Source organism: Onthophagus taurus, chromosome 10 (assembly GCF_036711975.1).
Source record: "Onthophagus taurus isolate NC chromosome 10, IU_Otau_3.0, whole genome shotgun sequence".
NCBI lineage: Eukaryota > Metazoa > Arthropoda > Insecta > Coleoptera > Scarabaeidae > Onthophagus > Onthophagus taurus.
The window spans coordinates 12,690,621-12,717,361 of record NC_091975.1 but is presented as its reverse complement, the minus strand read 5'-3'; the positions used below and the strand labels follow the sequence as shown (position 1 = coordinate 12,717,361).

General features: G+C 27.4%; 1 protein-coding gene across 1 annotated transcript; it reads left to right on the top strand.

Moving 5' to 3' along the window:
• The first annotated feature begins 4,575 nt into the window (after positions 1–4,575).
• On the top strand, positions 4,576–25,389 carry LOC111420108 (aminopeptidase N-like). The gene is made up of 7 exons (XM_023053021.2): positions 4,576–5,004; positions 5,065–5,725; positions 18,503–18,741; positions 18,795–18,969; positions 19,026–19,669; positions 24,579–24,972; positions 25,028–25,389. The coding sequence occupies exons 1-7, from the start codon at positions 4,610–4,612 to the stop codon at positions 25,238–25,240; spliced, it is 2,721 nt and encodes a 906-aa protein (XP_022908789.2). The 5' UTR covers positions 4,576–4,609; the 3' UTR covers positions 25,241–25,389.
• The last annotated feature ends 1,352 nt before the right edge of the window (positions 25,390–26,741 follow it).

Sequence of the window (26,741 nt, the reverse complement as noted above, 5' to 3'; positions counted from 1 at the left end):
CCGATTCTCAAGTGTTACCTTTAATATCTTGAAAGAGCAACAAATTCATCAAACTTTAAAAAATCATATCAACTTTAAGAAATGATTTTTTTATTAAATTAAAGCATAAACTTTGACCTTTCTTTCTATGTGTAATAAGTAATACATTTAATGATAAAGTTTTTTTGTAAAGTTGAAAAATATTAATGTTTAATTGTAGCAAAAATCGAAAATCTTTGTTAAACTTTAAAAAATCATAACGACTTTATTTTTAGGAACTAAAAAATGATTTTTTTATTAAATTAAAGTTTAAACATTGATCTTTATTTCTATGCATAATAAGTAATACGTGTTATGATTAAGTTTTTTTGTTAAATCGGAAATCGCCATAGTTTAATTGTAGCAGAAATCGAAAATTTTTGTTAAACTTTAAAAAATCATACCGAGTTTATTTTTAGGAACAAAGAAATGATTTTTTTATTAAATTAAAGTTCAAACTTTGATCTTTGTTTCTATGCATAATAAGTAATACGTTTTACCATAAAGTTTTTTTGTTATTACCGACTTTAGCGACGAAAGTATTCAATTTTGGCATTTTGACGATTTTCACTTCCTAACTAGAATATGGTTGCAACTGAGCTAATTCTAGTTATGGATTATGTTTTTATGGTTCATTCTAAACAATTTATGTCTAAAAGATTTTCCTGCATCACCTTTAGTTTGTCAGTTATCACCTACTTTAGCAACGAAAGTATTCAATTTTGGCATTTTGACGATTTCCACTTCCTAACTAGAATATGGTTACAAATGAGCAAATTCTAGTTATGGATAATGTCTTTATGGTTCATTCTAAACAATTTATGTCTAAAAGATTTTCCTGCATCACCTTTAATTTGTCAGTTATCACCTACTTTAGCAACGAAAGTATTCAATTTTGGCATTTTGACGATTTTCACTTCCTAACTAGAATATTGTTACAACCGAGCAAGTTCTAGTTATGGATTATGTCTTTATGGTTCATTCTAAACAATTTATGTCTAAAAAATTTTCCTGCATCACCTTTAGTTTGTCAGTTATCACCTACTTTAGCAACGAAAGTATTCAATTTTGGCATTTTGAGGATTTTCACGTCCTAACTAGAATATGGTTATAACTGCTAACTTTATTTCTATGCATACAAGTAATGTTTGATGATAAAGTTATTTTGAATGACAAAAAAAATTGATTGAAAAGGTTGGAATGATAATTATTTAAGTGGATATTATTCGAAAATGTAAGGTAGAAAAGTCTGCGTAAATAAATATATATTAAGCTAATTGTAATGTGTTCTTCACCGGTTAGTTATTGAAAGTATGGCAGTTATGAAATGTTTGTTTTTGTATTGAAATATCTAGTTAACTCAAGCTAATTAATATTTCTTAATTATTCACTAAGTAATTTTCAAAATAATCATATATAATTGGTTTTCTTTTTAAAAGGTTGTAATTTTTTCGATGACGACATTTGGAACTTGCAAAAAACTAAAAAAATAATAAATATAAAATAACCTATAATAACTTTTGAATAATGATATGGCCGGATTTATTCTTTCTTTAAAACTCTACACAATATTTATGTGCTAATTTTGTACTACATTAAAAATTCTTGTAATCATTTACAATTTTCTTTATACATATCAAAGAGGGGGTGTAGCTGGACGTTCAGTTACATAAGAAATTTGCTTAGAGTACTCAATTAGTCTTTTTGCAAAACTTGGAAATATGTAGGGATTTGGTTCATATTCTTGTATTTTTCTTCATATCTATGAACAATAGAGCAAAAATGCAAGAGAGTAATATTGTTAAGAATAAAATTTGCCACAACTTTAGTTCTAAAACTTTTTTTGTAACTTGCTCCAATTTCCGAGTTTTATCATTGACTTGAAAAAGCAACAAATTCATCCAATTTTCATATTCTTGTATTTTTCTTGATATCTATGAACAATAGAGCAAAAGTGCAAGAGAGCAATATTGTTAAGAATAAAATTTGTCACAACTCTAGTTCTATATTTCTTTTGTAACTTGCTCCGATTTCCGAGTTTTATCATTGTCTTGAAAAAGCAACAAATTCATCAAACTTTCATACTTTTGTATTTTTCTCGATATCTTTGAACAATAGAGCAAAAGTGCAAGAGAGTAATATTGTTAAGAATAAAATTTGCCACAACTTTACTTCTAAAACTTTTTTTGTAACTTGCTCCGATTACCGAGTTTTACCATTGCCTTGAAAAAACAACAAATTCATCAAATTTTCATATTCTTGTATTTTTCTCGATGTCTATGAACAATAGAGCAAAAATCCAAGAGAGCAATATTGTTAAGAATAAAATTTGTCACAACTCTAGTTCTATATTTCTTTTGTAACTTGCTCCGATTTCCGAGTTTTATCATTGTCTTGAAAAAGCAACAAATTCATCAAACTTTCATATTTTTGTATTTTTCTCGATATCTTTGAACAATAGAGCAAAAGTGCAAGAGAGTAATATTGTTAAGAATAAAATTTGCCACAACTTTACTTCTAAAACTTTTTTTGTAACTTGCTCCGATTACCGAGTTTTACCATTGCCTTGAAAAAACAACAAATTCATCAAATTTTCATATTCTTGTATTTTTCTTGATATCTATGAACAATAGAGCAAAAGTGTAACAAAGCAATATTGTTAAGAATAAAGTTTGCCACAACTTTAGTTCTAAAATTTTTTTTGTAACTTGCTCCGATTTTCGAGTTTTACCATTGTCTTGAAAAAGCAGCAAATTCATCAAATTCTCATATTCTTGTATTTTTCTCGATATCTATGAACAATAGAGCAAAAGTGCAAGAGAGTAATATTGTTAAGAATAAAATTTGCCACAACTTTAGTTCTAAAACTTTTTTTGTAACTTGCTCCGATTTCCGAGTTTTACCATTGTCTTGAAAAAGTAACAAATTCATAAAATTTTTATATTTTCGTACCAATCTCGTCATTGACGTATCTAAGAGCAAAAGTGCAAGAAAGCAATATTGTTAGCAATCAAATTTGCAACAATTTTTATTATAAAAGTTTTGTCATAGCAAGCTCCGATTTCCAAATGTTACCTTAATAACTTGAAAAAGTAACAAATTTTCGTGTATATCTCGACATTGACGCATCTAAGAGCAAAAATGCAAGAGAGCAATATTGTTAACAATAAAATTTGCAACAATTTTTGTTATAAAAGTTTTTTTATGGCAAGCTCCGATCTCCAAATGTTACCTTTAATATTTCGAAAGAGCAACAAATCTAGCAAATTTTCGTGTATATCTCGATATTGACGTATTTAAGAGCAAAAGTGCAAGAGAACAATATTGTTAAGAATAAAACTTGCAACATTTTTTGTTATAAAAGTTTTTTTATGGCAAGCTCCAATTCCCAGGTAACACCTTTAATATCTCGAAAAAGCAACAAATTTAGCAAATTTTCGTGTATATCTCGATATTGACGCATTTAAGAGCAAAAATGTAAGAGAGCAATATTGTTAACAATAAAATTTGCAACAATTTTTGTTACAAAAGTTTTTTTATGGCAAGCTCCGATTCCCAAATTTTACCTATATCTTGAAAGAGAAACAAATTCATCAAATTTTCGTGTATATCTCGATTTTGACGCATTTAAGAGCAAAAATGCAAAAGAGTGATATTGTTAAGAATAAAATTTGCAACAATTTTTGTTATAACAGTATTTTTATGGCAAACTCCGATTCCCAAATGTTACCTATGTCTTGAAAGAGCAACAAATTCATCAAATTTTCGTGTATATCTCGATATTGACGCATTTATGACCAAAAATGTAAAATAGCGATATTGTTAAGAATAAAATTTGCAACAATTTTTGTTACAAAAGTTTTTTTATGGTAAGCTCCGATTCCCATATGTTACCTTTAATATCTTGCAAGAGCAACAAATTTAGCAAATTTTCGTGTATATCTCAATTTTGACGCATCTAAGAACAAAAATGGAAGAGAACGATATTGTTAACAATAAAATTTGCAAGAATTTTTGTTATAAAAGTTTTTTTATGGCAAGCTCCGATTCCGAAATGTTACCTATATCTTGAAAGAGGAACAAATTTATCAAATTTGGTGTATATCTCGATATTGACGCATTTTAGAGCAATAATGCAAGAGAGCGATCTTATTAAGAATAAAATTTGCAATAACTTTTGTTATAAAAGTTTTTTTATGGCAAGCTCCGATTTCCAAACGTTACCTATATCTTGAAAGAGCAACAAATTCATCAAATTTTCGTGTATATCTCAATTTTGACGCATCTAAGAACAAAAATGCAAGAGAACAATATTGTTAACAATAAAATTTGCAACAATTTTTGTTCTAAAAATTTTTTTATAGCAAGCTCCGATTCCCAAGTGTCACCTATAATACCTTGAAAGAGCAAATTAAACTGGCATACTTTCAATAATACGTTTAGCTTAATATTTATTTACCCGGACTTTTCCACCTACATTTTCCACGTAAATTGTCATTCCAACCTTGAGCGAAGGTTGCGCATTATTAAAATACCACAGGCGATACGTGCATTATTTTTCCACAAGTTAAAACTAAACTTTGTTACAAACATGTTCTACTTATTAATCCTTTTTTTAGCCCTCGCTTGTGGCCAAAAAGACTATCGATTGCCAAAAATCGTCAAACCGATTTTGTACGAAATTTCCATAACAATTCACGATGATTTTCCAACCACCAAGAAATTCGCAGGATTCGTTAAAATGAACGTCGAAGTCCTTCAAGAAACCAAACAAGTTATTTTGCATTCTTCCAACATTACGTATCAAAAATCCAACAAATTCAACATCACCTTTGAGGAAGATGTTGAAAAGATGATTTTAACATTTAAAGACCCTTTAGAAGTGGGTCAACATCTCTTTGAATTTAAATACGAAGGGGTTTTATTCGAAGATATGAATGGATTTTATTTAAGTTATTACAACGATGAAGAAATTAACGAAAAGCAGTAAGAAAATTAATTTTTTTTTAATAAAGTTGTACAAATTAATGATTTTTTTTGAATTAGATGGATCGCAACGACCCAATTCGAATCGGTTTATGCAAGACGAGCTTTCCCCTGCTTCGATGAACCCGAATTTAAAGCCCAATTTCAAATTAACATCACAAAACCGAAAGATTTTAGCACCCTCTCAAATACTTTACTTATTAAATCAAAAAATCATAAAAACCAACCAAATTTAACAACAGACGTTTACAAAACAACCCCTAAGATGTCTTCTTACCTCGTGGCTTTTATTATATCAAAATTTAAAAGCTACACCGATTTGAATCGTATAGCCGATAAAAAATTTGATATTTTCGGTACAAAATCGATGTTAAAAATAGCAAAACACGCTTATGATTGTGGGCAAAAAGCGATTGATAGATTATCGAAGTACACTTCGATTAATTATTACGAAGCGGGGATTCCCAAAATGGATTTGGTTGCAATACCGGATTTTAATGCAGGGGCGATGGAAAATTGGGGTTTGGTTACGTTTAGAGAGACGGATTTGTTGTATGATGAAGAGGAATCTCCTGCTGCTTACGAAGCAGAAGTTGCGGTTGTGGTAACTCACGAGTTGGTCCATCAATGGTTTGGGAACATGGTGACGATGGAATGGTGGTCCTCTACGTGGTTGAATGAAGGATTTGCGGAATATTTTAGCCATTATGTTACTGATATGGTGAGTTTTTTAACACATGAGAATCGAATAAGAAAACTTTTATAACAAAAATTGTTGCAAATTTTATTGTTAACAATATTGCTCTCTTGCACTTTTACTATTAGATGCGTCAATATCGTGATAGGTACGAAAATATGAAAATTTGATGAATCTGTAGCTGGTTCAAGTTATTATAGGTAACACTTGGGAATTGGAGCAGGCTATAAGAAAACTTTTATAACAAAAATTATTGCAAATTTTATTGTTAACAATATTGCTCTCTTGCACTTTTGCTCTTAAATACGTCAATATCGAGATAGATACGAAAATATGAAAATTTGTTACTCTTTCAAGTTATAGGTAACACTTGAGAATCGGAGCTTGCTATAAGAAAACTTTTATAACAAAAATTGTTGCAAATTTTATTGCTAACTATATTGCTCTCTTGCACTTTTGCTCTTAGATACGTCAATATCGAGATAGATAAGAAAATATGAAAATTTTATAGAGTTCGTTGTTTTACAAATTGTTAATGGTAACACTTGGAAAATGGAGCATGTTATAAAAAAACTTTTGGAACGAAAGTTGTAGCTAATCTTATTCTTAACAATATTGCTCTCTTGTATATTTGCTCTCAGATTCGTCAATATTGAAAAAAATACGAAAATTTGAAAATTCGATGAATTTCCGTATTTTACGATTAGCTAATGGTAACATTTGGGAATTGGATCATGTTATCAAAAAACTTTTATAACAAAAGTTGTAGCAAATTTTGTTTTTAATAATATTGCTCTCTTGTATATTTGTTCTCAGATGCGTCAATATTGAGAAAAATACGAAAATTTAAAAAGTTGAACTTTCTTGTTTTATTATCAGTTAATGATAACATTTGGGAATCGGAGCATGTCATCAAAAAACTTTTATAACAAAAGTTATAGCATATTTTGTTTTTAACAATATTGCTCTGTTGTATATTTACTCTCAGATGCATCAATATTGAGAAAAATACGAAAATTTAGAAAATTGATGAATTTCCTTGTTTTACTATTAGCGAATGGTAACATTTGGGAATCGGAGCATGTCATCAAAAAATTTTTCTAACAAAAGTTGTAGCTAATTTTGTTCTTAACAATATTGCTCTCTTGCACTTTTGCTCTTAAATGCGTCAATATCGAGATAGATACGAAAATATGAAAATTTTATGAATTTGTTGCTTTTTCAAGTGATTAAATGTAACCCTTAGGAATCGCAACATGTTACAAAAGAACTTTTAGCACAAAAGTTGTAGCAAATTTTATTGTTAACAATATTGCTCTCTTGCATTTTTGCTCTTAGATACGTCAATATCGAGGTAGATACGAAAATATGAATATTTGAAAAATTTGTTTCTTTTCCAAGATATTAAAGGTAACACTTGAGAATGGGAGCATGTTATAAAAAAACTTTTAGAACAAAAGTTGTAGCAAATTTTATTCTTAATAATATTGCTCTCTTGCACTTTTGCTCTCAGATGCGCCAATATTAAGAAAAATACGAAAATTTAAAAAATGGATGAATTTTCTTGTTGTACTATTAGCTAGTGGTAACCTTTGGGAATCGGAACATGTTATCAAAAAACTTTTAAAACAAAAGCTGTAGCAAATTTTGTTCTTAACAATGTTGCTCTGTTGTATATTTGCTCTCAGTTGCGTCAATATTGAGAAAAATACGAAAATTTAAAAAATTGATGAATTTTATTGTTTTACTATTAGTTAATGGTAACATTTGGGAATCGGAGCATGTCATCAAAAAACTTTTATAACAAAAGTTGTAGCAAATTTTGTTCTTAACAATATTGCTCTCTTGTATTTTTGTTCTCAGATGCGTCAATATTGAGAAAAATATGAAAATTTAAAAAATTGATGAATTTCCTTGTGTTACTATTAGCAAATGGTAACATTTGGGAATCGGAGCATGTCATCAAAAAATTTTTATAACAAAAGTTGTAGCTAATTTTGTTTTTAACAATATTGCTCTCTTGCACTTTTGTTATTAGATGCGTCAATATCGAGGTAGATACGAAAATATGAAAATTTTATGAATTTGTTGCTCTTTCAAGTTATTAAAGGTAACACTTGAGAATCTGAGCTTGCTATAAAAAAACTTTTATAACAAAAATTGTTGCAAATTTTATTGTTAACAATATTGCTCTCTTGCACTTTTGTTCTTAGATACGTCAATATCGAGATAGATACGAAAACATGAAAATTTGATGAATTTTTTGCTTTTTCAAGTGATTAAAGGTAAACCTTAGGAATCGCAGTATGTTACAAAACAACTTTTAATACAAAAGTTGTAGTAAATCTTATTCTTAACGATACTGCTCTCTTGCACTTTTGCTCTTAAATGCGTCAATATCGAGAAAAGTACAAAACTATGAAAATTTTATGAATTTGTTGCTTTTTCAAGTGATTATAGGTAATATTCGGGAATCGCTACGTCTTACAAAAAAATTTTTACAATAAAAGTTATAGCAAATTTTATCGTTAACAATATTGCTCTCTTGCATTTTTGCTCTTAGATGCGTCAATATTTATTTTGATAATATTATATTTTGAACCGTCTTCAAATTAGGCAGAAGGTTCTCTTATGACATGTACTGTATATTCCAACGATCTGGCAACGTTGCTCGAGCGACATAGGCGTATCGCTGGAATATACTTTTACAGTGCCGGCGCTAGCAAATGAAGCGCCAGGGTGCGGGAACCGGAGTGGCGCCCCCCCAAGCATTTTGGGCGGAATGCGAAATTATACATAACGTGGGCAAAAGACTAAATGCTGCTTCTAAAAAACCAACTACTGCTTTCTAAAGACTAAAATTGCTTTGGTTATAACTGAGCAAATTCTAGTTATGGCTTATGTCCTTATGGTTCATTATAAACAATTTATATCTAAAAGATTTTCCTGCATCACCTTTAGTTTGTCAGTTATCACCTACTTTATCAACGAAAGTATTCAATTTTGTCATTTTGACGATTTTCACTTCCTAACTAGAATATGGTTACAACTGAGCAAATTCTAGTTATGGATAATGTCTTTATGGTTCATTCTAAACAATTTATGTCTAAAAGATTTTCCTGCATCACCTTTAGTTTGTCAGTTATCACCTACTTTAGCACCCTCTCAAATACTTTACTTATTAAATCAAAAAATCATAAAAACCAACCAAATTTAACAACCGACGTTTACAAAACAACCCCTAAAATGTCTTCTTACCTCGTTGCTTTTATAATATCAAAATTTAAAAGCTACACCGATTTGAATCGTATAACCGATAAAAAATGTGATATTTTCGGTACAAAATCGATGTTAAAAATAGCCAAGCACGCTTATGATTGCGGCCAAAAAGCGATTGATAGATTATCGAAGTACACTTCGATTAATTATTACGAAGCGGGGATTCCCAAAATGGATTTGGTTGCGATACCGGATTTTAATGCAGGGGCGATGGAAAATTGGGGTTTGGTTACGTTTAGAGAGACGGATTTGTTGTATGATGAAGAGGAATCTCCTGCTGCTTACGAAGCGGAAGTTGCGGTTGTGGTAACTCACGAGTTGGTCCATCAGTGGTTTGGGAATATGGTGACGATGGAATGGTGGTCCTCTACGTGGTTGAATGAGGGATTTGCGGAGTATTTTAGCCATTATGTTACTGATATGGTGAGTTTTTTAACACATGAGAATACTTAAGAAGAAAACTTTTATAAAAAAAATTGTTGCAAATTTTATTGTTAACAATATTGCTCTCTTGCACTTTTGTTCTTAAATGCGTCAATATCGAGGTAGATACGAAAATATGAAAACTTGTTACTCCTTCAACTTATAGGTAACACTTGAGAATCGGAGCTTGTTATGAAAAAACTTTTGTAACAAAAATTGTTGCAAATGTTATTGTTAACAATATTGCTCTCTTGCACTTTTGCTCTTAGATGCGTCAATATCGAGATAGATACGAAAATACGAAAATTTGATGAATTTGTTGCTTTTTCACTTGATTATAGGTAACATTTAGGAATCGCAGTATGTTACAAAAAAACTTTTAGCACAAAAGTTGTAGCAAATTTTATTGTTAACAATATTGCTCTCTTGCACTTTTGCTCTTAAATACGTCAATATTGAGATAGATACGAAACTATGAAAATTTGATGAATCTGTAGCTGGTTCAAGTTATTATAGTTAACACTTGGGAGTCGGAGCATGCTATAGGAAATCTTTTATAACAAAAATTGTTGCAAATTTTATTGTTAACAATATTGCTCTCTTGCACTTTTGCTCTTAGATACGTCAATATCGAGATAGATACGAAAATATGAAATTTTGTTACTCTTTCAAGTTATAGGTAACACTTGAAAATCGGAGCTTGCTATAAGAAATCTTTTATAACAAAAGTTGCTGCAAATTTTATTGTTAACAATATTGCTCTCTTGCACTTTTGTTCTTAAATGCGTCAATATCGAGATAGATACGAAAATATGAAAATTTGTTACTCTTTCAAGTTAAAGGTAACACTTGAGAATCGGAGCTTGTTATAAGAAAACTTTTATAACAAAAGTTGTAGCAAATTTTGTTCTTAACAATATTCTTCATCTCAAGGAACTTTTGCATTTTTTAGGATAAACAATCATTTTCAAAAAATCGTAATAAATCACAGCTTTAACGAATTCTTATGAAATTACCAATATTTATAGTAAAAATTATAATCTTTCCAATGACCAAACCAGATTTTCAAAATATCTTTTTGTTTTTGACATATTAATTATTAAACATCTCAAGCCACTTTTACATTTTTTAGGAAAACAATAATTTTCAAAAAATCGTAATAAATCACAGCTTTAAAAAATTCTTATGAAATTATCAGTATTTATAGAATAAATTATAAGCTTTCCAATGAATTTAATGGATTTTCAAAATATCATTTAGTTTTTTAGGTATTAATGTATAAGCATAGTGCTATTTTATTCATTTTCTTATATCTACTGAAGTTTCAAAAAATCGCAATAAATCGGGATTTCAATAAATCTTTATGACATTATCACCATTTGTAGTACAAATTATAAGCTTTCCAATGAAACTAATGAATTTTGAAAATATCATTTAGTTTTTGAGATATTAAGTTTTAAACACAGTAAGAAATTTTATCGCATTACGAGATAAACAATTATTTTTAATCACTTTCAAAAGATCATAACAAATTGGAATTTCAATAAGTCTTTATGAAATTATCAGCTCTTATGCTACAAATCATGAGCTTTCCAATGCAACAAGCGGATTCATCAATATATCTTTTAGTTTTTGAGTTATTAAGATTTAAACAATTTAAAAGCACTAAATTTGCCCAAAATAATTTAATGTTGGCTACGTAATGTAAACTTAACTAATTATTTAAAATCGCAAAAATTCTTTATTAATTACATAAACACGTCATGTTTTATTATCTTTCATAATCTTTTACATTTTAACAATTTTATGTTTTAATTCAATAATAATTATTGACGGTTTTTTCGCGATAAAATTAGTAAAATCATTTTCGATACACCATCACATTGGAAAACAAGAATCCAAATAAAAAAAAAATATATCTAATGAAAAAATTGTTTATTTACTTTGAAAGTAGATAAAAAGAATAGAACAGGAATAGAAAATAGGTAAAACAACACTATTATAAACTATTTTATCAAAACTATATGAAAAGTGCAATTTTTAGGAAAAAATCATTTTCAAAAAATCGTAATAAATCACAGCTTTAATAAATTCTTATGAAATTATCAGTATTTATAGAACAAATTATAATCTTTCCAATGTACCAAACAGATTTTCAAAATATCTTTTTGTTTTTGAGATATTAATTTTTGAACATCTCAATTTTTAGAAAAACAATAATTTTCAAAAAATCGTAATAAATCACAGCTTTAATGAATCGCAGTATGTTACAAAAAAACTTTTAGCACAAAAGTTGTAGCAAATTTTATTGTTAACAGTATTGCTCTCTTGCACTCTTGCTCTTAGATACGTCAATATCGAGGTAGATACGAAAATATGAAAATTTGATGAATTTGTTGCTTTTTCACGTGATTAAAGGTAACATTTATGAATCGCAGTATGTTACAAAAAAACTTTTAGTTTTATTTTATTGTTAACAATATTGCTCTCTTGCACTTTTGTTCTTAGATGCGTCAATATCGAGATAAATACGAAAATATTTAAAATAAAACTAAACGATTTTTGTAATGAAAATCAAGACTGGTTAATTTGGCAATTTACATCATCTAACTAATGATTGATTACAATTAATCTTAATCTGGTTATGGATTATGTATTCTTGATTTATTATAAACAATTTATGTCAGAAATATTTTCCCCCATCGCATTTAGTTATTTAATTACGATTGATTTTAACAACAAAAATCATTAATTTTAGCTATTTTGACGATGTTCACTTTCTAACCAAAATATTATTATAACTGAGTAAAATTTGATGATGAATTATGTCTTTTTAGGTCATTATAAACAATTTATATATACGCAATGATTTTCATCATTGTTGTTAATTTTTGTGTTATGAACGAGTTAGGCAACGAAAATCAATAATTTGGCTATTTTTCAAGATATTAAAGGTAACACTTGGAATTCGGAGCATGCTATAAGAAAACTTTTATAACAAAAATTGTTGCAAATTTTATTGTTAACAATATTGCTCTCTTGCACTTTTGCTCTTAGATACGTCAATATTAAGGTAGATACGAAAATATGAAAATTTGATGAATCTGTAGTTAGTTCAAGTTATTATAGGTAACACTTGGGAATAGGAGCTTGCTATAAGAAAACTTTTATAACAAAAATTGTTGCAAATTTTATTGTTAACAATATTGCTCTCTTACACTTTTGCTCTTAGATGCGTCAATATCGAAATAGATATGAAAATATGAAAATTTGATGAATCTATAGCTGGTTCATGATATAATATCATGAACCAGCTAACAGCTAACCAGGTAACACTTGGGAATTGAAACAAATGTTTCATCTTCAGTACCTGTTTTACGAAAAAGAAAAAATTTAACAAACGTTAAACGGAACTACAATAATAACATTAAAAGGTGAAAGTATCGGATTTGAAAAAGTAAACTTACTTGAAATAATTACAAAACGATGGAAAAATTTTAAAATATGTTGGAAATAGGAACGAGTTTTGGTTTCCTTTCTTAAAATACAAAATATTTGTACAAAATTTTTTACAAAATCATAATAAATAAAATTCTTGGAAATTAACTTATGTTAAGGGTGTGATCGTAAAAACATTATATTAATAGTACACGTACTGAATTCGAAATGCGGAAAACTAAATCTAAAAATTTGACGAGCAATCATTTGAATTTGTGGAATTTGTGGTAAATTGGAGCATGTTATAAAAAAACTTCTGGAACGAAAGTTGTAGCTAATCTCATTCTTAACAATATTGCTCTCTTGTATATTTGCTCTCAGATTCGTCAATAATTAGAAAAATACGAAAATTGAAAAATTTCATGAATTTCCTTGTTTTGCAATTAGCTAATGGTATCATTCGGGAATAGAAGCATGTTACAAAAATACTTTTAGAACAAAAATTGTTGCAAATTTCATTCTTAATAATATTGTTCTTTTACACTTTTACTCTCAGATGCATAGAAATCGAGAAAAATACGAAAATTTAGAAATTTGATGAATTTCCTTGTTTTACTATTAGCTAATGGTAACATTTGGGAATCAGAGCATGTTATCAAAAAACTTTTACAACAAAAGTTGTAGCTAATCTTATTCTTAACAATATTGTTCTCTTGTATATTTGCACTCAGATGCGTCAATATTGACAAAAATACGAAAATTTAAGAATTTGATGAATTTCCTTGTTTTACTATTAGCTAATGGTATCATTCGGGAATTGAAGCATGTTACAAAAATACTTTTAGCACAAAAGTTGTAGCAAATTTCATTCTTAACAATATTGCTCCCTTGTATTTTTGCTCTCAGATGTGTCAATATCGAAAAAAATACGAAAATATGAAAATTTGATGAATTTCTTTGTTTTACTATTAGCTAATGGTAACAATCGGGAATCGAAGCATGTTACAAAAATACTTTTACAACAAAAGTTGTAGCAAAATTTATTGTTAACAATATTGCTCTCTTACACTTTTGCTCTTAGATGCGTCAATATCGAGATAGATACGAAAATATGAAAATTTGATGAATTTCCTTGTTTTACTATTAGCTAATGGTAACATTTGGTAATCGGAGAACTTTACCGAAAAACTTTTAGATCAAAAATTGTAGAAAATTTTATTCTTAACAATATTACTCCCTGTCACTTTTGCTCTCAGGCGCATAGATATCGAGAAAAATACGAAAATATGAAAATCCGTAGGGAAAGCGAGTGAGGTGGAAAAATTAGTTAGGGTTATTTTCAAAAAATCATATAAAATCGAATTTTTAATGAATCAAAACGAAATTATCACCACTTTTACTCAAAATCATAACCTTTTTAGCAAAAAAGACCGTTTTTGAAAATATCGTTTACTTTCTGAGATAAAGCATTTTTAAATTGAGCCGATTCTTCATAACAAAATTACACACCTTAATTTTTAATAAATCGCCAAAAATCGGGTATTTAAGATATCGCAACGCAATTTTCAAAAATTATAGAGTCAAGTGTCACCTTTTCAATGAATCAAACCGATTTTGAAAATATCTTTTAGTTTTTAAGATAAAAATTTTTAATCGCAACGATGTCCTTTTTTGGATAAATAAATTAAGTAATATTTTTGATTGAAACAAAAAAAATCGTATCTCAAAAACTAATTGAGATATAACCATGAGATATGAAGCATTTTGAAGCAAATTTAATCAAGATTTAGTGTGGAAAAAATTATTTCTTAATTCCCATAAATCCCATAAATAAATGTTCAAGATTCATTTTCTAAATTCTTAAATTTTTGGCATTATCGAAAATTTTATCAAAACTTCAAACATTGTTTTTTCAAAAACTAAAAGTAATTTTTCAAAACGGGTTGGTTCATTGGAAAGAGGACGCTTTTATTAACATTTTGGGAAATTTTTATATTTATATTCCAAGAAGTTGATTTTATACGAATTTTTAAACCTTAATCGGCGAAAATTGCAAAATTCGAAAATCATTTCAAAAATTTTTTTCTCAAGAACTAAAAGTGATTTTTCAAAACAGCTTTTTGCATTAAAAAGAGGATACTTTAATTAATAATTGTTGATATTTCCACAAGGATTCTTCAAGGAATTAATTTTATACCGAATTTTAAAAATTATCGATGAAAATTGCGACATCGAAAATTTTATCAAAACTTTAAACATTGTTTTCTCAAAAACTAAGTTATTTTTCAAAACGGGTTGGTTCATTGGAAAGAGGACACTTTTATTAACATTTTGGGAAATTTTCATATTATAATACGAAAATTTAAAAATTTCATGAATTTCCTTTATTTACTAATTATGGTATCATTCGGGAATTGAAGCATGTTACAAAAATACTTTTAGCACAAAAGTTGTAGCAAATTTCATTCTTAACAATATTGCTCCCTTGTATTTTTGCTCTCAGATGTGTCAATATCGAAAAAAATACGAAAATATGAAAATTTGATGAATTTCTTTGTTTTACTATTAGCTAATGGTAACAATCGGGAATCGAAGCATGTTACAAAAATACTTTTACGACAAAAGTTGTAGCCAAATTTATTGTTAACAATATTGCTCTCTTACACTTTTGCTCTTAGATGCGTCAATATCGAGATAGATACGAAAATATGAAAATTTGATGAATTTCCTTGTTTTACTATTAGCTAATGGTAACATTTGGTAATCGGAGCATGTTATCAAAAAACTTTTAGAACAAAAGTTGTAGCAAATTTTGTTTTTTCTTAACAATATTGCTCTCTTGCATTTTTGCTCTTAGATGCGTCAATATCGAGGTAGATACGAAAACATGAAAATTTGATGAATTTGTTGCTTTTTCAAGAGATTATAGGTAATACTCTGGAATCGCTGCGTCTTACAAAAAAATTATTACAATAAAAGTTGTAGCAAATTTTATTGTTAACAATATTGCTCTCTTGCACTTTTGCTCTTAGATATATCAATATCGAGGCAGATACGAAAACATGAAAATTTGATGAATTTGTTGCTTTTTCAAGAGATTATAGGTAATACTCGGGAATCGCTGCGTTTTACAAAAAAATTTTTATAATAAAAGTTGTAGCAAACTTTATTGTTAACAATATTGCTCTCTTGCATTTTTCTCTTGCATTTTCAATATCTATTTTGACAATATAATATTTTGGACCGTCTTCAAATTAATATGAAAGTAAAATACCCAAGGAAATTTTTAGCTTAAACAATGTATTTTTTATATATAAATTCGGTGCGACACGTGTTTCGTCTTTTACGACATCAACAGGCACGACTACAAAATAAATAACAAGAGAAGAGACTGTTAGCGGTTATAATAATAGAGTTAAGTTAAAAACTAATTAATATTTGTTAATATTTACCGTCAGCGGATCAGGATGTTATAAGAAGCGGGATACAAATTTCAAAAAGCATTACAGGAGAAGAAGTCTTCAAATTAGGCAGAGGGTTTACTTATGACGTATACTGTATATTCCAACGATCTGGCAACGTTGCTCGAGCGATATTGCCGTATCGCTGGTATATACTTTTATGCAATAGAAGTAGGGTATTCCCATAAAGTACAATCTTTGTCGCAATTGTATTGATTTTAACTACGATGTGTTTCATAATAATTTGTTATAATTTTAAAAATCGGTAGATTAAGTCGTATATCGGTAGACTATCTTCTATATCGGTAGATTTACCGATAAATTGGTAGGGTTGGCAATGCTGGTTATGATCGACCATTGCGACGAAAGTATTCAATTTTGGCATTTTGATGATTTTCACGTCCTAACTGCGATATGGTTACAACTGAGCAAATTCTAATTATGGATTATGTCTTTATGGTTCATTCTAAACAATTTATGTCTAAAACATTTTCCTGCATCACCTTTAGTTTATCAGTTATCACCTACTTGAACAACGAAAGTATTCAACGACGATTTTCACGTCTTAACTAGAATATGGTTATAACCGAACAAGATCTGCTTATGAATCATGTCTCTTTGGTTCATAATAAACAGTTTATATACAAAGCATTTTTCTGCATCACTTTTAGTTTGTCAGTTATCACCTATGTTAGCGACGAAAGTATTCAATTTTTACATTTTGACGATTTTCACTTCCTAACTAAAATATGGTTATAACCGAGCAAGATCTGCTTATGAATCATGTCTCCTTGGTCCATAATAAACAATTTATGTACAAAACATTTTTCCGCATCACTTTTAGTTTGTCAGTTATCACCTATGATAGCGACAAAAGTATTCAATTTTTGCATTTTGACGATTTTCACCTCCTAACTGGAACATGGTTATATCTAAGCAAGATCTGCTTATGAATCATGTCTCCTTGGTCCATAATAAACAATTTATGTACAAAACTTTTTTCTGCATCACTTTTAGTTTGTCAGTTATCACCTATGTTAGCGACGAAAGTATTCAATTTTTGCATTTTGACGATTTTCACTTCCTAACTAGAATATGGTTATAACCGAGCAAGATCTGCTTATGAATCATGTCTCCTTGGTCCACAATAAACAATTTATGTACAAAACTTTTTTTTGCATCACTTTTAGTTTGTCAGTTATCACCTATGTTAGTGACGAAAGTATTCAATTTTTGCATTTTGACGATTTACACTTCCTAACTAGAATATGGTTATAACCGAGCAAGATCTGCTTATGAATCATGTCTCCTTGGTCCACAATAAACAATTTATGTACAAAACTTTTTTCTGCATCACTTTTAGTTTGTCAGTTAGCGACGAAAGTATTCAAATTTGCATTTTGACGATTTTCACGTCCTAACTAGAATATGGTTATAACTAAGCAAGATCTGCTTATGAGTCATGTCTCCTTGGTCCATAATAAACAATTTATGTACAAAACTTTTTTCTGCATCACTTTTAGTTTGTCAGTTATCACCAGAGCCGCGATGTTTCGGGCTGTTGATGTCACCATCTGTATAGAACAGCGAACGGGTTATAGCGTAGTAGTAACATGCTTTTATCGAACACATCGATGTGCCGCAACGTAACGATACTGGCTGAATGCTGGCCTATGCAAAATTTGGGGGGGTTCTCTGCGGTGCAGCGTTCAATACGTGTTTGGCCGATTGTCTGACTAAAACTCAACCAGTGGCGTGGTATACTATATGTGGCGTGATGTGGTCCGAGTGTCTACCGTAAAGCGACGAGCCGCCAATGAGTTGCCCGACAACGTCGCGGCTCTGGTTATCACCTACTTATCAACGAAAGCATTCAATTTTGGCATTTTGACGATTTTCACTTCCTAACTAGAACATGGTTATATCTAAGCAAGATCTGCTTATGGATCATGTGTCTTTGGTCCATAATAAACAATTTATGTACAAAACATTTTTCTGCATCACTTTTAATTTGTCAGTTATCACCTATGTTAGCGACGAAAGTATTCAATTTTTGCATTTTGACGATTTTCACCTCCTAACTAAAATATGGTTATAACTGAGCAAGATCTGCTTATGAATCATGTCTCCTTGGTCCATAATAAACAATTTATGTTCAAAACTTTTTCTGCATCACTTTTACTTTTCGAGTTATTTCCAGATTGAGAAAAAATGGGACTCTATGAACCAATTCATCATAACAGATATGCACCGAATCCTCAAAACTGAGGCTTTATCCGGCTCGTTCGCTTTAACATCGAATGTGTCATCCCCAGATGAGATTAACGACAAATTTAACACGATTACTTACGCAGCTGGGGCCTCAATAGTGCGAATGATGCATTTCATCCTAGGGGATAAACCTTTTTTGTTGGGAATTCGAGAATATTTAAAAACGCAGTAATAATATTAATTTAATTGGTTAAAATAATAAATTACGATTATCTTTTTAGTATATATAATAACACAAATCCTTCCGATCTTTGGGAGGCTCTCTCAAAACAAATTAGCCAAGATCGTTTACCCAAAAGCATCGATTTTGGCACTGTTATGAGCTCTTGGACTGAACAACCGGGTATTCCAGTCGTTTTTGCTAAATTAATGGGGAAAGAAATCGTACTAACTCAGGTAATTATAATTATACTAATCATTAAAAAAAATCTAACGAATTAACTCATTTTTAGAAAAGATTTTTAATAAATGAGACCTCAAATGATTCCAACTCAACGTGGTTCATCCCAATAACTTTTACAACTTCTTCATTAATTAATTTCACCGATACCAGCATAGAATGGTTAATTAAAAACGATACTTTAACGATTAACCCAAATTTAAGAGGCCCCTCCGATTGGATTATCTTCAATTTGAAACAATTCGGATTTTACCGAGTTCTTTACGACGAAAATCTCCAATCACGGTTAATCAATCAATTAAAATCGGAGGGTTTTGTCGATATCGATGTTATGAATCGGGCCCAAATAGTTGATGACTTATTTAATTTCGCCCAAACGAAATTAATCAAATACGGCCAAGTGCTAGATATGACCATGTATTTGACGAGGGAATCCGATTATTACCCTTGGTACGCTGCGATAACGGGATTTAACTATTTAATCCGCCAAAGCGGATCGAATAAGTTGCTAATTAAGCATATTAAGTACGTGTCGAAAAATTTTTATGAATCGGTCTCATTTAACATGGGAAAAAATATTTCTTACGTGGATATTTTAAGAACAGAGTTGGCTTTGAGTTTTGCGTGCAGCTTGGATCACGAGGATTGCATCAAGAAGTCAATTGAGCTATTTGAAGGCTACAAGAAAGGAAAATCGTGAGTATAATTTAATTTAGTTCTAATAAATTTTCGGATCTTGTGGGTAGAGGACGAATCAGAAAATCGGAACGTGTCAGAAAAAAAGTTTTAATACAAAAGTTGTAGCAAATTTCATTCTTAACAATATCACTCTCTTACACTTTTTCTCCCAGAGGCATAGAAATCGAGATAACTTCGAAAATTAATTAGATGAAATCGTGGTTTTGGATCTTGTTCGTATAGGACGAATCAGAAAATCGGAACGTGTCAGAAAAAAAATTTTCATATAAAAGTTGTAGCAAATTTAATTCTTAACAATATACCTCTTTTACACTTTTTCTCCTAGATGCATAGAAATCGAGAAAAAATCGAAATTCAATTAGATAAAATCGAGGTTTAGGATCTTGTGGGTATAGGACGAATCAGAAAATAGGAACGATTTAGAAAAAAAGTTTTAGTATAAAAGTTGTAGCCAATTTAATTCTTAACAATATACCTCTTTTATACTTTTTCTCCCAGATGCATAGAAATCGAGAAAAATTCGAAATTAAATCAGATAAAATCGTGGTTTTGGATCTTGTGGGTAGAGGATGAATCAGAAGTTTTAGAAAAAAAGTTTTAATATAAAAGTTGTAGCAAATTTCATTCTTAACAATATCACTTTCTTACACATTTTTTCCCAGAAGCATAGAAATCGAGAAAAATTCGAAATTCAATTCGATAAAATTGTGATTTTGGATCTTAGTGGTATAGGACGAATCAGAAAATCGGAACGTTTTAGAAAAAAAGTTTTAATATAAAAGTTGTAGCAAATTCAATTCTTAACAATATACCTCTTTTACACTTTTACTCCCAGAGGCATAGAAATCGAGAAAAAATCGAAATTCAATTAGATAAAATCGAGGGTTTGGATCTTGTGGGTATAGGACGAATCAGAAAATCGGAACGTTTTAGAAAAAAAGCTTTAGTATAAAAGTTGTAGCAAATTTAATTCTTAACAATATCACTCATTTACACTTTTACACTCAGATGCATAGAAATCGAGAAAAATTCGAAATTCAATTAGATAAAATCGTCGTTTTAGATCTTGTTGGTAGAGGATGAATCAGAAATTCGGAACGTGTCAGAAAAAAAAGTTTTAAGACAAAAGTTGTAGCAAATTTCATTTTTAACAATATACCTCTTTTACACTTTTTCTCCCAGACGCATAGAAATCGAGATAAATTCAAAATTCAATTAGATAAAATCGTGGTTTTGGATCTTGTAGGTATAGGACGAATCAGAAATTCGGAACGTTTTAGAAAAAAAGTTTTTATATAAAAGTTGTAACAAATTTCATTCTTAATAATATTACTCTTTAACACTTTTACTCTCAGATGCATAGAAATCGAGAAAAATTCGAAAAGGTGACAATTAGATGAAATCGTGGTAATACATCCTGTTATTGGTAGAGGAAAAAATTCAGAATATTATCTTATAACTTTTATATCATATCATAAACTAGAATGTTTAAGCTACAATTTAACATGTGTATTATATCGTGATTCTTAAAAATGGAGATGATATGATTTTTTGAAAATTTCGTATAATTTTGATTCATAAATTTGACAGTTTCCTCTTTTATAATTTTTTTTTCAAAATTTTAATAATATTATCTTATAACTTTTATATCATATCATAAACTAGAATGTTTAAGCCACAATTTAACATATGTATTATATCATGATTCTTAAAAATGGAGAAGATATGATTTTTTGAAAATTTCGTATAATTTTGATTCATAAATTTGACAGTTTCCTATTTAATAATTTTTTTTTCAAAATTTTAATAATATTATCTTATAACTTTTATATCATATCATAAACTAGAATGTTTAAGCCACAATTTAACATATGTATTATATCATGATTCTCAAAAATGGAGATGATATGATTTTTTGAAAATTTCGTATAATTTTGATTCATAAATTTGACAGTTTCCTCTTTAATAATTTTTTTTTTAATTTTAATAATATTATCTTATAACCTTTATATCATATCATAAACTAGAATGTTTAAGCCACAATTTTACATACGTATTATATCGTGATTCTTAAAAATGGAGATGATATGATTTTTTGAAAATTTCGTATAATTTTGATTCATAAATTTGACAGTTTCCTATTTAATAATTTTTTTTTCAAAATTTTAATAATATTATCTTATAACTTTTATATCATATCATAAACTAGAATGTTTAAGCCACAATTTAACATATGTATTATATCATGATTCTCAAAAATGGAGATGATATGATTTTTTGAAAATTTCGTATAATTTTGATTCATAAATTTGACAGTTTCCTCCTTAATAATTTTTTTTTCAAAATTTTAATAATATTATCTTATAACTTTTATATCATATCATAAACTAGAATGTTTAAGCCATAATTTAACATATGTATTATATCATGATTCTCAAAAATGGAGATGATATGATTTTTTGAAAATTTCGTATAATTTTGATTCATAAATTTGACAGTTTCCTCTTTAATAATTTCTTTTTCAAAATTTTAATAATATTATCTTATAACTTTTATATCATATCATAAACTAGAATGTATAAGCCACAATTTAACATATGTATCACATCATGAGTCTTAAAAATAGAGATGATATGATTTTTTGAAAATTTCACAGAATTTTTGATTCATAAATTTGACAGTTTCCTCTTTAATAATTTTTTTTTCAAAATTTTAATAATATTATCTTATAACATTTATATCATATCATAAACTAGAATGTTTAAGCCACAATTTAACAAATGTATCATATCATGATTCTTAAAAATAGAGATGATATGATTTTTTGAAAATTTCGTATAATTTTTGATTCATATATTTGACAGTTTCCTCTTTAATAATTTTTTTTTCAAAATTTTAATAATATTATCTTATAACTTTTATATCATATCATACACTAGAATGTTTAAGCCACAATTTAACATATGTATTATACCATGATTCTCAAAAATGGAGATGATATGATTTTTTGAAAATTTCGTATAATTTTGATTCATAAATTTGACAGTTTCCTCTTTAATAATTTCTTTTTCAAAATTTTAATAATATTATCTTATAACTTTTATATCATATCATAAACTAGAATGTATAAGCCACAATTTAACATATGTATCACATCATGAGTCTTAAAAATAGAGATGATATGATTTTTTGAAAATTTCACAGAATTTTTGATTCATAAATTTGACAGTTTCCTCTTTAATAATTTTTTTTTCAAAATTTTAATAATATTATCTTATAACATTTATACCATATCATAAACTAGAATGTTTAAGCCACAATTTAACAAATGTATCATATCATGATTCTTAAAAATAGAGATGATATGATTTTTTGAAAATTTCGTATAATTTTTGATTCATATATTTGACAGTTTCCTCTTTAATAATTTTTTTTTCAAAATTTTAATAATATTATCTTATAACATTTATATCATATCATAAACTAGAATGTTTAAGCCACAATTTTACATACGTATTATATCGTGATTCTTAAAAATGGAGATGATATGATTTTTTGAAAATTTCGTATAATTTTGATTCATAAATTTGACAGTTTCCTTTTTAATAATTTTTTTTTTTAAATTTTAATAATATTATCTTATAACTTTTATATCATATCATAAACTAGAATGTTTAAGCCACAATTTTACATACGTGTTATATCGTGATTCTTAAAAATGGAGATGATATGATTTTTTGAATATTTCGTATAATTTTGATTCATAAATTTGACAGTTTCCTATTTAATAATTTTTTTTTCAAAATTTTAATAATATTATCTTATAACTTTTATATCATATCATAAACTAAAATGTTTAAGCCACAGTTTAACATATGTATTATATCATGATTCTCAAAAATGGAGATGATATGATTTTTTGAAAATTTCGTTTAATTTTGATTCATAAATTTGACAGTTTCCTTCTTAATAATTTTTTTTTCAAAATTTTAATATTATCTTATAACATTTATATCATATCATAAACTAGAATGTTTAAGTCACAATTTAACATATGTATCATATCATGATTCTTAAAAATAGAGATAATATGATTTTTTGAAAATTTCGTATAATTTTTGATTCATAAATTTGACAGTTTCCTCTTTAATAATTTTTATTTTCAAAATTTTAATTATATTATCTTATAACTTTTAAATCATATCATAAACTAGAATCTTCAAGCTTTAATTTAACATATATTTCGTATCATTATACATAAAAATATAGAAAATATGATTTTTTGAAAATTTCTCTTTTATTTATAAATTTGACAATTTCTTCTTCAATAATTTTTTCCTGAAAATTTCAATAATATCATATTACAGTTTTTAAATCATATCATAAACTAGAATCTTCAAGCTTTAATTTAACATATATTTCATATCATTATACATAAAGATATAGAAAATATGATTTTTTGAAAATTTCTCTTTTATTTATAAATTTGACAATTTTTTCTTCAATAATTTTTTCCTTAAATTTCTAATAATATCATATTACAATTTTTGTATCATATCATAAATTAGAATCTTCAAGCTTTAATTTAGCATATATTTCATATCATTATACATAAAGATATAGAAAATATGATTTTTTGAAAATTTCTCTTTTATTTATAAATTTGACAATTTTTTCTTCAATAATTTTTTCCTTAAATTTCTAATAATATCATATTACAATTTTTGTATCATATCATAAATTAGAATCTTCAAGCTTTAATTTAGCATATATTTCATATCATTATACATAAAAATATAGAAAATATGATTTTTTTTGAAAATTTCTCTTTTATTTATAAATTTGACAATTTCTTCTTCAATAATTTTTTCTTCAAAATTTTCTAACCAATTTGTTTCAATTTTAGCATAAACCCCAACTTACGATCCATAGTGTATTGCAGCGCCTTAAGGAAATCCCACACCACCGAAAATTGGAACTTTTTATGGAACAAATACTTAAACGCAACTTTACCAACAGAAAGAGAAATAATGCTAAACAGCTTAGCTTGCACCAGAGAAAGAAACACTTTAACACAATACTTAACAAAAACGATTACCACAAATTCAGGAATTCGCAAGCAAGATTCTTCCTTCGTATTTAAAGCCATTTTGACTGGTCCAATCGGATTTGAAGTGGGTTATAAATTCTTTAAAGATAATTTTGCTGCAATAATCAAATATTACGATGATATGAGTGTTATTACTGGTTTAATTACAACAATTTCTGGACGTATAACGACAGTTGATGCATTAAACGATGTAAGTATTTATTTGGGTCAATTTTAATTTGTTTATGGGTTTAATTTTTTTCTAGTTTGAGAAATTTCTGGATGATCATAAGAGAGAATTAAAAGAGGGTGCTAGCCATGTCAAAAATGCTTTGGAAACGATTAGATCGAATCTGAAGTGGCCTAAAGAAGATGTTTTGAGTTGGTTAAATACCCAGTATGGTTCATCTTCGGTTGTTAAAGTTAATGTACTTGTGGTTATTTTAGGATTAGGGTTAGTTTGGATTAATTGTTATTGAGTTAGAGATAATTGAGGTAATTATGGGTTATTATATTATGTTGGTTATATAAACAAATATATTTAATTAGTTGATGAAGTTAATAAAAATCATATTTTCTATATTTTTGTGTATAATGATATGAAATATATGTTAAATTAAAGCTTGAAGATTCTAGTTTATGATGTGATTTAAAAATTGTAATATGATATTATTGAAATTTTCAGGAAAAAATTATTAAAGAAGAAATCGTCAAATTTATAAACAAAAGAGAAATTTAAAAAAATCATATTTTCTATATTTTTATGTATAATGATATGAAATATATGTTAAATTAAAGCTTGAAGATTCTAGTTTATGATATGACACAAAAACTGTAATATGATATTATTGAAATTTTCAGGAAAAAAATTATTGAAGAAGAAATTGTCAAATTTATAAATAAAAGAGAAATCTTCAAAAAATCATATTTTCTATATTTTTATGAATAATGATATGAAATATATGCTAAATTAAAGCTTGAAGATTCTAGTTTATGATATGATATGAAAATTGTAATATGATATTATTGAAATTTTCAGGAAAAAATTATTGAAGAAGAAATTGTCAAATTTATAAATAAAAGAAATTTTCAAAAAATCATATTTTCTATATTTTTATGTATAATGATATGAAATATATGCTAAATTAAAGCTTGAAGATTCTAGTTTATGATATGATATGAAAATTGTAATATGATATTATTGAAATTTTCAGGAAAAAATTATTGAAGAAGAAATTGTCAAATTTATAAATAAAAGAAATTTTCAAAAAATCATATTTTCTATATTTTTATGTATAATGATATGAAATATATGCTAAATTAAAGCTTGAAGATTCTAGTTTATGATATGATATGAAAATTGTAATATGATATTATTGAAATTTTCAGGAAAAAATTATTGAAGAAGAAATTGTCAAATTTATAAATAAAAGAGAAATTTTCAAAAAATCATATTTTCTATATTTTTATGAATAATGATATGAAATATATGCTAAATTAAAGCTTGAAGATTCTAGTTTATGATATGATTTGAAAATTGTAATATAATATTATTGAAATTTGCAGGAAAAAATTATTGAAGAAAAAATTGTCAAATTTATAAATAAATGAGAAATTTTCAAAAAATCATATTTTCTATATTTTTATGTATAATGATATGAAATATATGTTAAATTAAAGCTTGAAGATTCTAGTTTATGATGTGATAAGAAAATTTTAATATGATATTATTGAAATTTTCAGGAAAAAATTATTGAAGAAGAAATTGTCAAATTTATAAATAAAAGAGAAATTTTCAAAAAATCATATTTTCTATATTTTTATGTATAATGATATGAAATATATGTTAAATTAAAGCTTGAAGATTGTAGTTTATGATATGACACAAAAATTGTAATATGATATTATTGAAATTTTCAGGAAAAAATTATTGAAGAAGAAATTGTCAAATTTATAAATAAAAGAGAAATTTTCAAAAAA